Source organism: Pieris napi, chromosome 3 (genome assembly GCF_905475465.1).
Source record: "Pieris napi chromosome 3, ilPieNapi1.2, whole genome shotgun sequence".
Lineage (NCBI taxonomy): Eukaryota > Metazoa > Arthropoda > Insecta > Lepidoptera > Pieridae > Pieris > Pieris napi.
This window is the reverse complement of record NC_062236.1, coordinates 4244893-4261152: the sequence shown is the minus strand read 5'-3', so window position 1 is coordinate 4261152 and position 16260 is coordinate 4244893. Positions and strand designations below refer to the sequence as shown.

Below are 16260 nucleotides of genomic sequence, written 5' to 3'. Positions count from 1 at the left end.
TTATTTTTCAGATTAATACTTTTTAGCCATAATTATTATATAGGTACGCTAGATTGAAGTTCATTTATAGTCGCTCTCGTGGACTTTTAATTATAAAACAAATCGTTGTATTGTATGATATTTATGGGCTTTGCATAAAGCACGAGGAAACTAAATGTGTTTATAGTTTATATTAAAATGACCAATCTAAAAGCTGCAATGTCCTGTATAACATTGATCGATCGATATTTTCCACTCAGGCAGGGGATTGCAAGTTCAAATAGCGTGACAATTTTCGTCCCTTTATTGGAATAAAACTAGAGAATTTAATGCTTGTTTCACAAAATAATTAACAGCAATACTGCTTAGATATGTTAACGTAAAATTGTAAATACCGTTAGATTGTAATCTATCTCGCGAGATTATAAACTGTCGAAAGATTGTGAACTCAAGGTACTGCTTACAATTTAACGTATTAAAGAAAAAACTGTTTAACCGGATTGAAGTTATGTATTACATATTATAAATCAGCGAGCGAGGTGCGTACCGTTTCACAATTTGACGATTTCACTTCGATAGATTATAATACCGAATAATAATACGTTAAATAGTAAGCAGTACGTTGAGTTCACAATTTTTCGACAGTTTACAATCTCGCGAGACAGATTACAATCTAACGGTTTTTACAATTTTACGTTGACAGATATAAATAATGTAAAATATCGAAACGTTTAGAGCTATTTCAAAGGCTTATTAAATATTGTTCAGTAAGAGGGTTTGCTTGCAATTTTACGAAGTCCCCAGTATCCCTTTCGTGAGAATATATATCAAAAAGATAATAATCGAATTATAAGACGATAATCGTAATTCCGCCCGAACGATTCCATACACTCATAAATAAATTGAATAAACGATCGATCGAAATCACTCGCTCGTGACTAATACCCGTTGATGATCTTAGAAAGGTAACTCGTAAATTGCGGCAGTTTTGGGTCATAAAGTAATCGGGCCCGGCCATAGTGTCAAGTATTGAAATGATTTATAGCAGGGTGCTCAATACTTATTGTGAAGATGCTAGTTGTCCATAATTTGTATCTATTCTATGGCTTTTCATACAAAATGCACAAAAAATAAATGTAACACGGTACGCACGTTCTAATTTTGAATTTCGGAGAAATCGCCATAATTCCATCATGAATGAATCGAATTCAAATTTGGAATAAGGGCATTGACGTCGTTGAAAACAATAAATTGCCAGTAATACATTCAAAGTGTAGTAAGATATTTTTACAGCAGTCTATGACGTCACCGAAAGTGCGGATGTTTTATAGAAGTTCGCGAAACCATGAATATGGGTCATAGCCTTAAGCTCAAGGTGGTTGAAACTGGAGCAACGTAAAAAGCAGCAAAATCGTGTTGTTTCAGCACAGTGAAAAGAATATGTAGATTAATTGCTATGTTAATGAATACCTTTTCATTAATAGATAAAGAACGTAGTATATAGTTTAAACCTATTCAAATTTTCATCATGAACAATTTTTCTTTAATATATATAAAATTATCTTGCCAGTTGTTACTATACTTCTCCTAAACGGCTTCGGCGCTTTAAAAAAAAACATTTATGTTCTAAGATTTGGTCGTTAACTATTTTATATCCCTAAGTGATAAGGGTGGCCCTCCGCATATTTAGACAATTTTTTTAATGGAAAACATTAAACCTCTAATTTTCACCCTTCTACCACCAATCACCATTTGTAAGCAATATAAGCAAGAGTCAAAGAGGCAGACACGAGCGAATGATATCGCACACTTTTTTTTTGTCGACACTTTTAAAGCGCTCCTAATAAAAAACGCATCGCTACGTTGGTGGTAGACTATTTTTCTGCGGTCGTTTGCTGGGTTTTTAAACGAACGCACCTGTGCGCAATGCCAAGCGTGCATTTCTTATATATTTTTTTTTATTTATAAAAAAATCTTTAAAAATTTATAACTTGAAAAGTCAGAGTCCTAGATTACAGAGTCTAGTCCAGTCAGATCCTAGAGCCTTTTTGACATACAAGGTTTCTTAACCTTAAAGGCAGATGCAAAGGCTAATTATTTAGTATACTGTTTTTTTACCGTTTACCGTTGAAAAGGATGCATAATATAGACACTACCCAAAAAATCCAATCATGATTTACCTATGGTAATAATTTAGAATAAAAAAAAAACTCTCTTTGCCCAGAGTTTTAATAATTAAGTTCGTTGTTGTTACCTTTTTATATTCACATGATTTAAATACCTTTCTAAATATATCCCGAGTATGTAGCTATGTTTTTCTCGACAAATCTTAATGGTATGGTAAATTTAGTTTACTGTTAAAGTTCTAATCTAACAATGTATTAAGCAAATATTACAAAGTCGCTTTAAAAATGATTAGCAATAAAATAAACTGAGCTGAATTTAAGTACTATAATGAGTTTTGAGTTAGAAGTCGTAAATCCAGAAGAAATCGTAAAATTTTATTGTAGTCGGGTCTATTCTATATTTTTACGATCTGTTAACTTGATTTTATTCAACCACGTTACGTGAAATTTATATGTTATAAATGTGTATTTTTTGTATGATCCCGCGTCATAAATACTTATTTTTAGCTCGGGCCACAAAATGGAAGCAGTTATTTATGATCAAGCTTGTGCCTACTTGTTTAAAAAAACATTAAATTGTATGTATAAAAAAATAGTATACTTACGCATATTAGAATCATAAAATAATTATGTAGGTAAACATTAAAAAACAGAAAATGTGTAGCGATGATGTTGATGATGGCTTGCCTTTGAGGGAAAGAAATAATCTTTCTCTCAAAGGCCGGCAAAACACCCATAGAAAACCGGCTCTGCAAGGCAGGCTGCTGTTTGCTCCTTTCTCTAAAAAAGCTATTTTTTTATTAATTTTTTTATTGATAAAAAGCTTGCCAACGCTCGGCACACTGGCACATTGGTAAAAACAAACACAAAATACAATTTTTAGTGTGACAAGCACTTAAAGGCAAACATGACATACATATATATAGAGATCATAACCTATTACAACACAAACATAACAAACATTACAAAAAAGAAAACAATTACTAATCAAAGAAAAAAGTTCAAATTACAGAAAACTAAACAAAAATCAATTTTATAGTGTGAGGGGAGCAATTATATATTATTATATATCCAGACCTAGATCGTTTATAAGAATTAATCAATCGTTTACAAACTAAAAAATATATGAAAACGTTTAATCATCTTAGTAACATTTTGGTACGCAATTTTAATAGGTGATATTTATAATTGTAATTTATATATAGCCATAATTTTTTCCCTATCATCAGGTATCACCAAAACAACGTAATTGTTCCAACTAAAACTAATATTATTTATTAGAACTTTTAAAATATATTTATTTTAATTTTGAAGTTTAATGTGTAAATCTTGTTTGCGTCCTATTACTTCTTTCTTTTTTCCCACAGTGGATAAATTTACTAAACGTACGTTTAATATAATAAAGAGGTAACAAAACTATTAAACAATTCATATTAACATAAAAAAAATTCTTTTTTGACATAATGACAGTAGGTATATAGGATCCATTGCAGTACTGCAGATATGTTAAAAGTCTAATATTTAGTAATACGTTTATACAGCAAATGATTTCAACCCCCTTCGGATTTATTAAAAACTAAAAATACTGTATGATGAAATATAAAAAAACACTACGCACACAAACTACGTGACAAAATTTCTACATTATACGTGTTTGTACCTTCATTTATATAGCTATATTCTATTACATATACAAATACATTAGGCAATCTAATATAATTTTAAGGAATTTTAAGATACTATTTAATCCTTTAATAGTAATTATTTGTTGTCAGTATATTTTTTATTAAAGTGCAATCAACTTACATTATTGAGGGTGAATCTTAAGAGGTGTTTACGGCTTCATTAATAGGTTAATGAAAATAATAAAAACTTAAGATGTTCTGGAACACTCTGTCTTTAATCATCTTTAAAAAGACGAAGGAGAATTTACAATAATACAATACGACATACCACAAGCATTAAAGGCTGTAGGAAATGCGGACACATTAACATACATAATTATATTTAAGAATAAACTGTCATCCAATTAAGGGTATTGATAACGATTATAGTAGTCTACCGGATATCCTTATCAGAGTATTTTTTGTTTTGGTTCCGTTACAGGTGTTTTTTGGAAAAGGCCTGTTTTGGAAATACATATTCTTAAGCACCAAAAACACGCACTTGCGAGCTTACTGGCAGTGAACATCAGTTAACAACATCAATAAATATGGGTATGGGTGAATCTCCAAGGTCTTTTCTATTTCGCGCGTGAGCTATACCCACTAACCAAACACTCATTTGGACCTAACACGAAATATCCCGATAAATCCTATGGAAAAGTTTCATACCAAAAGCCTTCCACCAACCCTAACCAAGTCGTTGTAGTCTCTCTCCCTTACTAATTACACTAAAATTTATATATTCAGTGGCTTAGACGTAAAAACGATACAAGCATATATATTATTAGATCACACTTCTTCATGGCATATGAGTTAAGGAGTCATTGTGTATTGTTGGCTTGGTTTGTATAGTAATCAATAATAGTTGTCTCTTTCTGACATATTTTGTTTAAGGTGTAATGGAAAGGGATATACTTACTTTAGTTAACACATTATAACCTTATTAAATAAATACGTAGTTGTTAATTTATTTGTTTACATGATACCTCGAGTAGAAAATGCCTAATTCGTACTTCAATGCATTTTTCAAACACCGGCTTTTTGTTGTTTGAAATATCTTCTTGCAATTATATCTTTTAGTTTCACTCATAGTAAAGTAAAAGTACCATAGATAGCTGTCAATAGTCCACAGATAATATAAGTAACATTTATTTATTAGATTTTGATGTTTGTGATCCACAATAAAGAAATTGTACCGCGTAATAAAAGGACAAGACCGGTCCTTGTGGCACTTGTGGGAGGACGACATTCTAAAAAGTCTGATAAATTGTAAACTTTAATTGTACAAGACTGGTTTTATAGGAGCGACATAAGGGCGTCATTGTTTACTGTTACATCTTATTCAGAACGTATAATCCTCAATTGTTTATTTAGAAAACCTTGCAACTTACGAAACATAACACAAAATATTTTTTTTAAACGCCATTTAAAAGATTTAAAAGATTTACAGATTGAAAAATAAAATATATGGTGTGTGGATTTAATAATAATAAAACATTTATTCCGGGCTCATAGATCCGTATAGCGAACAATTTTACATAAGAACTGTGTTAGTTACTTAAGCCTTTGGCAAGCTTTATGTAATGATGCCAGAGGTAAATAAAGGCTCTCAACGAATTTAACTTGAGTCGTTTTATTTTAGTATTGAATAGTATCGAGGAAAGCTATAAGCTACTTATTATATATAACTATTTGTCCTGAGAGATACATCAGAGCATCTTCCACATAGTTTTTATATGACATATTTATAAACTTCCTAACTACTCCCCTCCCAATGGGATGAGATAAGACTCCCATCATCACGACACATGTTTCTTCCATTAAACCATAATGTAAATAACAGTATTATATATTAGAGCATTCTGATATCGTTTCCGTATTTATTGAGCCTTGTTTAAAGTGAACGCCAATATTGTCGCCAATTAATTATGATTTATATGAAAACAGTCGCGCAAAAACCTTTAAGGTTGGGCCTCAGATATCTGTATCTGTTTCGCGATTATTTATCTTTACTATTAGACAAGAAGATTATCAGCCTTTAGTGCCTGACATATGCCGTCGAATTAGGTCTAAGGCATGCCTTCATTTAAGGTTTTCTTACTGTTTTCCTTCACAGTACGAGCGATTGTTTAAGAAAAAAATCCATCGGTGAGTTTCGAACGCACGCTCAAACCACTAGGCCACTGCTCATTGTGTATCAACATTAACTGTATACATTAATGCAGTAGAGTTACTATTAAGTAGGGTAGAGCAGATGACTATACGAATTTAAATAAAATACTATATGTTAAATAGTATATATAATAAAGTCAGGAACCTACGTGACTACTTTGAACCTTTTACGTGAGTTGCATAACTATTTAAAAGCGTATAAAACTTGGTAAAATCAAGTTAAAGATTAGAGACACTATAATTTTATACTTGACTCGTAATAAATTGGTTGGTGAATAAAATGCTAAGCAGAATATCGTGCTCCGATGGCATGATAAGGATTCGCACGACTTGCAACGGGAACTGTTCCACAACATAGCCACTTTAGCGCTTTAGTTATAAAGTGAATCTATGTTTTTTTATCGATTTATAAGCCGGTCCACGAGCGATCATATTTCTTTTTTTGTTTTATTCACTCGATGCCAATGTTTATTTTGAGTAAAACGTGCTTATCTGTGCGTGCTTTACTTTACACGTCAAATGCATTGCTTCTGCAATACGTATAATATGAACCAGATTAAATTGTACAAAATAAGCGGTAATTTGCTGAAAGGTTTTATATGAGCAACTTGATCCAAGATGCAATAATCCCTCGAGATACGGATGTAAATATGAACAGCAAGTTGATAATTTATATTTAGAACACTACGCCTTTTGAGTGCGCTTTAAAAGTAAATATGCGACTTGGACAACTGTAAAATCTGATGAAGTATTTTTAAGTTAAGATCTCAAGTAGTGAAACATTAGTAGTAGTGATTTTTTAAATTTGTTATATTATATTTCTGTTGAATAAAGTATAATTGTTGATTTATGCGCAAGTTTTACTCATTTAAATAAGAAGATAATTTAATTAAACGTGATTAGCAAATTTATAATATTATTAACATTACTAAGAGAGACATTTCGAGTATCTAGATGATCACGATTGTCGAATGCACTTGTTTGATAATTAAATAACTAATTATTATTTTTATTTATTTACATTCCTTTTGCTCTGATTTTATGAAACTTTTAGTCTAAGAAAATCTATTGCACTATTGCCATTCATCGTTCATTCGTTCGTCCTAAAACTAGGCAAAAATGATGCAAGTATTACATACGTCAATTTCGGTCAACTAGGTGTATGCGAAGAAAAAGAACGAGAAGACAGAAAATATGTAGATTATGTGAAACTGATTAGGCGACGAAGACTCGCAAGTTGCAAAATTGTAAGTCAATATTGTATACTATTAATAGGTTGTTTACTGTTTTCAATGCCCTATTTCCTGTATACATTCCTTACTTATTACTATTGAATGTACTTTAAAAATGTTAGGAGATCTAAATAAAACTTTAATGTTTTGCAATGTATAAAAAATATAAGCATTTGTTCTAATCAATCAATGTTTTAGGGGTATTAACTTTATGTACTTATATATACAAGCCTAATTCAATAAAGTCTAATTCATTACTTATAAAAATTACGCGATGGATTTAAGGCATTAATCACTTAGTAAGTACTAACGCTAATTACATTTCCAATTTCAAGGTGAGGCCTTTATTACTCTAAAGCAAGAACAAAGGTTGATATCGCGTTAATTACGTCATTTCTTTTAATTAATTGAAAGCAATTTAATCAATCTTAGAATCTGTTTTCATGATTCAACGAACGACCAAAGTTCAGTGGCTTACAAGAGTTTGCGTCTTGAAAGTCATGTATTGAATGTATAAATATATCACTGAATTGCATTAATTTTAATAATTAATAAGTCATATTCCCATTGTATTCAATTTTGCCAAGAATATTCAGTCTGATAACAATTGATAAAATTCGCGTAAACTGCACAGTGAATTCCAATTTCAAATGTAAGCCTCGCCTCGCACGTGAGGCAGTACGTCGTTAGCTCTTGCCCGATTAACACGTGTCGGTCATGGCGAGCAACTTCTATCGGATATTATCCCCCGATTACGACAGGATAAGTGTCTCGTGTGCGGCATTTTGATTATCCGAAACAATACTGTGACGTAATAAATGGTTACGGATGTTCATCGAATGGATAAATAAACGTGAAGTGGAATGGAAACTTGATTTTCCTTGTGAAAAACTATAGTTGTGAAAAATGTTAGCGGTTAAAAACTTTTTTATGCCCGAAAAAAGGGTGGATTCACCTAAATTTTCTCGGATGCCGGAGGCTCTTATGCGGTCTATTCGACGGCGCTCCTTGCGAGTTAAGAGAACTAAATCTCTAGTTCTCGTTAGCGAGAAGAGGAAGTCTGGTGAGTGGTAGAGTATGATTTTTATTATTTATTTTATACCTTAATAGTATTTTTTTAAAATTTAAATTACTCTACTCCACCGCCATTGTGTCCAGGGACTTTTTCAATATCTTTTTTTTACTTTAATACTATTGGATTGTTTTCTTTCTAAAAATATTTTGGTTCTTTTGTCGCTGGCCGCTTTAATAGCCTTTGAAATAAATTGCTTTGCATTTTTAAGTACCTATGTATCTATAACTTGAATATCGCTATACATCTTACCTCACCAATTACTTTCCAAGGGATACGAGGAAATACTAGAGTACAACATTACATCATCAGCATTGAAACATGCAAAGTATTGAGATGAATTTTAAGTTTCAACTCAGTGCATCAAACTTCAATTTGTTTTATTCGACTTTGTCAGCAAATAAAAAATGTACTTAAGTCAATTTTAAGTTTGCTAAAATTTTAACAAAAGCTACAGTAGGTAACCATGGGAGGTTTATAAAGCAATGGAAACGTTTCCAAAAAATGTTCGAATATCTTTCATACAAATATTTTACAAAGCCGTTGTGTTAACGCGTTAGTGCTAATATATAATATGAGACACTGTATTAAAGAAGTAGATAGGTGAGTCGAAAAAGCATATGAGCAACCTTCGCGCAACCTACACTAAAACCACTATTATTACGAGAAATAAATCACTTAATAACGCTTAAAGACAAATATAGACTGAACGGGTTTCTCCTACGTTTAAAATAGACTGCAATTGGCTCGAAGCCTTCATATTATACGCATTATTTCTTATCTAGATTTTACGTGACGTAGCTTCCTTATCATACTTATGTGACTTTTATAAAACCTTTTGTAATTTATAGTTAATAATGCGATTTTGATTAAACATTTTGGAAATAAAGTCTATTTTGATCAGGGCTGATAAGGGGTAAGGAATTTTTGAGTTTATTTCTTACAAATATATAACTCGACAGTGCCATTAAATAGTTTATTATAAACTACTTTTTCAGTTTAAGTATCGTTTTGAGCTCCAGGTTATTAATTTCAGAGAGAAAATAAAAGTGAATTAATTTAGTGAATAATATTCTATAAAAACTTTATGATGCCAAGTCTCGCGCGTTTTAATGCGCACGCGCATGTGTGCTCAAACACGTGTTTCGTGAGTTTTATCACTTCGTAATTAGCGCCATGTTAATGTTTTAGTGTGTTAATTCCCACAGCAATTACTTTGCCTCTTGAAAAATCTAGGCAATTTTAGGATAACATACAATTATAAATACAACAAGAAGAGTAAATTTAACTCTATTATACGGAAACTAAAATATTACATTTCTTTCTTGTGCTATATTTAGAAGGTAATATCAATGTTAGAACATCTCCAATCGACGTCATCAAACAATGCCGTCAAATTTGTCAATTATCTTGATAACAAATTATTGTAATTAAATTTAAAAAGATGTAGGTATGAGATGTTAAGTGGATCGTCCATCTGTGGTATAGTATGTATTATGTTTAAATAACGCCCTTCCAGGTTTGTGCGGAAAGCCTTTAAGTAAAGATGCAGACATGCTTAGGGCTAGTATCTCTTCTATCTGTCGAAATCCGACTACAGCCGGAAAGGACATTTATTTCGTACTTGTCTTTAGGTCTTTCTATACCTTACTTATCTAAATTATGCGTACCACACACGCTGACGTTTCATCCGCCTCTTGTATGTAACCCTTCAACAACTCTAGAGCGTAGGACCTAAGACACTCCCTTGAGTAACCGCAATATTGGGCGACTGGTTTTTATAAAACGTCTTAGCAATTTCAATAAAATAGGCTCCTTTGAAGCACATTGAATTTAATACAATCGAGTTGTCAACGCCTACATAGCAGGTAGCAAAAATATTCCACCCCGAACGCCCGCTATCATACATCTAATTATTTTGCACCTGGCTAGCGCGTGCCAACCCTAATGTCAAACTTAACGTTACATAAGTTGCCTTTTATAGCCTGTTTATTAATGTTCGGTAGCAGTTACAAGTATTTAAAAAGTTAATGGGCCTATCCCAAGCATTTTAACCTTAGTGAAATTAATAATGTTAGTACTTATAATAAAAAATTCTAATTTAAAAAAATAAAAATACATTGCAAAGTTTTGGTGACAGTTAAAAATCTCCGTTCAGTGACCCGTTCTTTTTTTAAAACTCCACCCGCATCGCGAGGCTGTGATAAAACTTTCAATTGTTTTAAAATTAGAACTGTGTCATCGGCGCCATTTTGCGAATTTATAGAAGAAAAGAGGTTGTAAGTGACAGGTTGAGCCAAATGCAATTTTAAGATAACTTTGTTAGATGTATGAAACTGTCTCGAATACATTTAAGATGAACAACTGATATGAGTGGCCCAATTCTGGCAATTGTGGATGCAGTCCAATAGATGCAAGGTTGTATTTAATAATAAACATCAACTTTTCCCCACTGTACAATATTTATCATAGATTTTACTATGATAAATATTATAAGCAGAACATATTGGATGTACGGTAAAATATATTATACTTTGCAAATTTTCAAACCAGTTTTCTGAACTTTTCTTTAGTTTTCAAACAATTATATATATCCAATATGTAACCAATAAATAATAATTATGACAGTAGCTGTTGCATTAAATAATAAGAAATGAAATATATTCTACATATAACATCTCTAAATAGACATCGAACTTTGAAAGTATATTTGTCATAATAAATTCATAAAAAGGAAGTAGGTAACCATGGTACAGACATAAGCGTCAGAGGATAATTATGATATAATATATATTTACCTGGGGTAAGATTATACACAATATTATAGTGCAGTCTTTTAATAGTTTATAATTGGTTTTTAAATAAAACCAAAATAATACTATCCTAACGTCTCAACTCGCCATTTTAAAATCTTTAATAAATATAAAATTACAAAAGTGAAATGTCCAAAGACAAAGATTTCGTGTTGAATATAAATTCCTTGTTGGAACATTAATGTATCTCAAATATCTCGCTGTATCATACATGATATAGGAGAGTTCACCTTGCTTATTTATTGGGGCCGAGACCCAAGAGGAAGTTATTGAAAAGGTTCGCACGATATATTGCGGTGGCCCTCCCTATGGTACTCCAGGGGAGTGTGGCAATTGGGAGTGACATTTTATTCGTAATGGACGCCAGCGCTATCAATATTTGATATGTTTTTGTTGGTGTTGGTTTATTACGGAGATTTAAAAAGCGTTTCTTCTATTAGTTCTTTCTATCTTAACAATATAGGATTGATTTAATTTATGTGTATAACACAATGTTCACTTATGAAGGGCTGTACAAAAATAATGCTTCTAAATTTACATTTCCTGTCAGTTGTCAGATCAAGGGTGCAGAATGGACGAGAAGAATTGGCAATAAACTCTAAGGCACTCTTTTAAATTGCCAAGTTTTGTTTAATATAATTATAATAATTACATATAGGTTACATACCTATAATATAGGACCAAATCTATGTAGTAAAGTTCTTCGACTTTATAGCGTAGTTTATTATTGTAGCGATACTGGTTCTTAAATATTAATTAGACTGAAGATACCGTATCTGTTGCTATGGTAACTATGTTTTTTTAATGCCATGGTGGCAACGTTTATTATACGTTTCTAAAAAGCCGATTGTCTTTCCTAGTTCATACTACGAGTATACTATGTGCGCTGTATCATGGTGCGGGTGACAATCCTTTCTTTCAATTTGATTTTATTTGTAGACTAGAACATTCTGGTTGGGTTAAATTTTAGTGACTACAGTTATTAATGATTTAATAGATATATTACGAATTTGGTACAGCTGAAATACTAAGTTAGAATTTGTAAATCGCGGCAACTTTCAAGAGTGAAACGAAAAATTAAGAATGCCACAGCGCACATACTATAGTGTTAAAAGGTTTGTTACAAACTTTTTTCTAACAAGCCAACGAGTTCATCTAAAGGAACTGCTGTTCAAATTACAAAGACAAAGAATTGTTGAATGTTTTTCAAAAGCTCAGTAATTAGGCTCAGCTATTAATTAGGCCCATTATGCTATAATCAACTTTTCAGTCCTTTACTTACGAGTTTCTTTGTAATCCTTAATGAGCGCTTAATAAGTCGAGCTTTTTACTATGCAATGTGTTAATTATTAGTTTAAAGTGACTTGGTTATTACTTATTAGAGTTGATTTTTAAATTTAGTTTTATTAACATTGTTATAGTTAATATGAAACTTATAGAAAATAATTTTAAATTTATTTTTTTACTTAAAAAGTTATAAAAGTAAAATAATATTTTGTTCATTTTACCGCAAAAGGGAACCGGGAGTAAAGTTGTAAGAATATTGTGAAATGACATAGTACAAAGTAATAAATATATTAAATATTATTTAGGATGATCATTAGAGCATATTAATTAATTAATTACCCAAACTAAACACAGAAATATATTTATAATAAGACATTGGTAAATTCTAGTAATCTACGGTATTGGATTATGTATTTTTCGAAATCCTGAATAAATCTACCATTATTATTGACCTTTTATCGTATTTCTTTGTAAAATATATATTAAACGATACTATGAATCACAGTTTAAACTGTTCAAATGCAAATTTCCTTTATAGGTGATGTAAGCTTATTCATTCAATTAAAAGATCGCTATTGATACAATCACGTCATCATTCTGAACAAATTTTATGACTTACGTATCAAATACTTACAATTAAAAATCATAAAGGAATACTCAATTAAAAATAAATAAATAAGTACCAAATATAAAGTTTGTTCTGTGGTAACTACTTCAATACTGGCATCATTTTGCAAGATTATCAACAGAGGTTTTACTAATAAGCTGTGCCAGGAAAGTGTTTCTTTAACAACCGCATGTGCACTCGTACCAGTTTGGTAAATTTGTCATATAATTTGAAATGTAGTATTCATAATAATTGTCTTTATTAAAATTACACATCTGTACAGAAACGTCTTCATAGATAAAGTACTGGCTAGGGCAGGTAATATTTTTTTTAAATTTAATTTAAGTTAGTCTTACAAAATGAATTAAACATGGTATATTTATACACAAAAGCAATATATCGGAAGAGGCTTCTTTTTGCAGGTGCCTTCGTGTACTTGCAAGCGACTTAAAAATTGTCGGTTAAAAAGTGTGGCGGAGAGTGTCTTGCTAGTTCTTCCCGTCCGTTAACGCCTCAGATCCTAGAATTGGTTATACATTTAAATTTAGAATCATTTTTATTGTTTTTGAGTGTACATTATCTGTACTAATATCGTAAATAGAAGATATTTGATTGTATGTTGATTGAGAGTTGCATAGAAGAGAGAGATTTGAAAAAATCTCCCATTATCCCTGAATATAGGCTATATATTTAAAAAAAGTTAGGGTTGTGTATGAAATTACAATAGTGTAACCCATGGTATGAAAATACCAATAAAAATCTTTCAATCGCTGTGATAAACTAGTTTTATGGAAGACATCTACAAAAAAAATCCGCGATACCAAGTCCTGAAAAAAATATTTTTCTTGCATTTAAAAGTCTATTTACCAAGAAAAGCTTTAGGTTTTATCATCGTGCTGCTGAAATAATGCTGATGGAACCATAGATCACAGCTAGTTGTTATATATACATATATATGCATAAATGAAGAAAATACATTGGTTGAAGTTGGTTACAAAGTATTTGTATATGCCTATAAATAGGCACTTATGAATCACATCTTACCTTGTAGAATGTGTTTTCGACTGTACCCTATTAAGCAGTGGAAGTCATAGCAGGTTGTGCTATCTCCAATTATGGAAAGCCTGTTTACCGAGAGTCGATGGCAATGATTGTAGATAATCATACAAACAAGTGAAGTACGATGGTTATTAAACCAAAGATTATAACGTTATTTTTTGTTTTATGACGTCAAGAGTCGACGTTGAATTAGTATTGCCATCTATAAAAATATGCAATTTATATCCATAAAATAATTATTTGAAAAAATCAGTGAGATTTCTGAATCTGTTTCATGATCTTTTGTAAATCTAATAGGCAAGTAGGTGATCTGCCTCCAGTGCCTGACACACGCCGTCGACTTTTTGGGTCTAAGACATGTCGGTTTCCTCACGATGTTTTCCTTCACCGTTCGAACAAATCTTAAATGCGCACATAGAAATAAAGTCCATTGGTGCACAGCCGGGGATCGAACCTACGACTTCCGGTATGAAGAGTTGCACGCTGAAGCCACTAAGCCAACACTGCTCTCAATACTTTTAAATAGCTTTTAGCTAAGTAACCAAAATTTTTTCGTTTGTCTGTGATTTAAATTTAATTGCAGTCTACAAAGACCGCTTGAAATCTTTTAACATCTCAAAGTCAATTACGGCGTTATCATAAACCGCGCCTTCCCGAATTTCATTAATAAAACAAAAATCGCAACGCTATTTTCAATTTAGTTCGTGCCCCGCGGCGAGCTACTTTGAAAAGCCATTATATTCCTAAGTGTAAACTAAAGAGCAATATGGCCTGTTCCGTTCCAATTTTCCAACGTGAACCGGAGGTTGGAAATGCGGGGTTTTAAAAATGGAACGCCCAGTCAATTGTGAAAGTCGGGAGAGGTCGCTAGTGATGGCTTACTGTCTGACCCACTTGCTTTTTAAAAGACAACGCTACCTCGTTAGGGCTCCGCGAAATGGGGCAGAAATTTGCAACGTAAGGATAGATTTTATCGTCCTGCAATCTAGCGCTTTTGTGGAATCTGAGATTATATGGCAGCCATTAAATGAAAGTTTATGCAGAAGATAGTAATTGCGTGATTATGCAAGGTTTAACTAGACTATATAATATCGAAACCTGTTGAACAAAAACAAATGTTTTAGTATGCAATGCGTCATAATATGCACTTCCAATAAACGGTGCCGCTAATTAAATAATTATGTACGTATAGCTGATATAGATAAAGGTAATGTCTATGATAATGAGCCAATACGTTTTCATACACGCGATTATTAATGGACCACTTGAATATGTATACGTTTTTAAAATGCGCACGGCATAGTGACTCGGTACCAAAGTAAAGCCGACACACGTGGTTCTTGAATGCAGGAAACGGAAATAATCGTTTGTCCATAGAATCAATCAGAAAATCGCACGATTGAGCACGCGCTACAATTCATGCGACTTGTGAATACTTGGCGAGTAATTGTGGCTGAATCTCCCTCGCATATTGTAATTTTTAATTTTAACGGAAATTCAGAGGGTGAAATTTATAGTCAAAACTTACTTTAATACGTTTTTAGCCCCTATTAGTTAGTGTTAAGTCTCGACTCTGAATCTAACCTATCTACGTGTTCTTGTATACAAATAAACTAGTCAATCAATCTATGATAAGATAAATATATTTTTAGTGCGTTGATTGTGAATTGTGATTCCCTCTGTTTTTTTCTCTGTACATGCAGTACACCAGTCTAGAAAAGTTACCGAAGTAATTGTTACAACACCTGGAACAACTAAATTATTCGTTGATACGTTGTCGAATAGTTTAATGCGAACAAAGTGTAGTACAGTAAAAGTGTAGTGTAGTGTAATACTAATTATTATTTTAGACGAAATTACCTTAAGAAAATTATTTAATTATACATATGAAAGTACTTGTTCGTTGTAAATGGTTTTGTCTTCAGCTGAATTACCATAAAAACAAAAAAGAACAATGTGAGTGCACTGAAGAAAAAACTGTGGGCGTTGCCACGGTAACCGACAATAAATGACTTAATAATGATCCGCATACACAAGAAATTCACGTATCGGAAAACATGTAATTATAAAGTTTGAGAGATTTGAGTTGAGGGGTCGCTATAGTGGTGTTCCTCACAATAACGTATCGATAACTTTGTAGTTAAAAAGTTGTTACTACTAAGAACTAAAATTATTAAATATTTTGGTAATTCTATAGTTCAACCAATTTTGATGGATTTCTAAGATAGAATTTCAGTTATGAGAATAAA

At 31.9% G+C, this 16260-nt stretch overlaps 1 protein-coding gene across 2 annotated transcripts in view; it reads left to right on the top strand.

The window, feature by feature from the left end:
- Positions 1–16260, top strand: part of LOC125063635 (centaurin-gamma-1A) — a 121192-nt gene that overhangs the window by 78664 nt on the left and 26268 nt on the right. The window contains exon 1 of one of the 2 annotated variants that reach the window (XM_047670172.1): positions 7841–8236. The exons of the other annotated variant lie outside the window; for it this stretch is intronic. Within the exon in view, the coding sequence (XP_047526128.1) occupies positions 8080–8236 (157 nt within the window). The 5' untranslated portion in view covers positions 7841–8079. Of the gene's footprint in view, positions 1–7840; positions 8237–16260 lie in introns of those variants that run through there. 2 annotated transcript variants of the gene reach the window in all.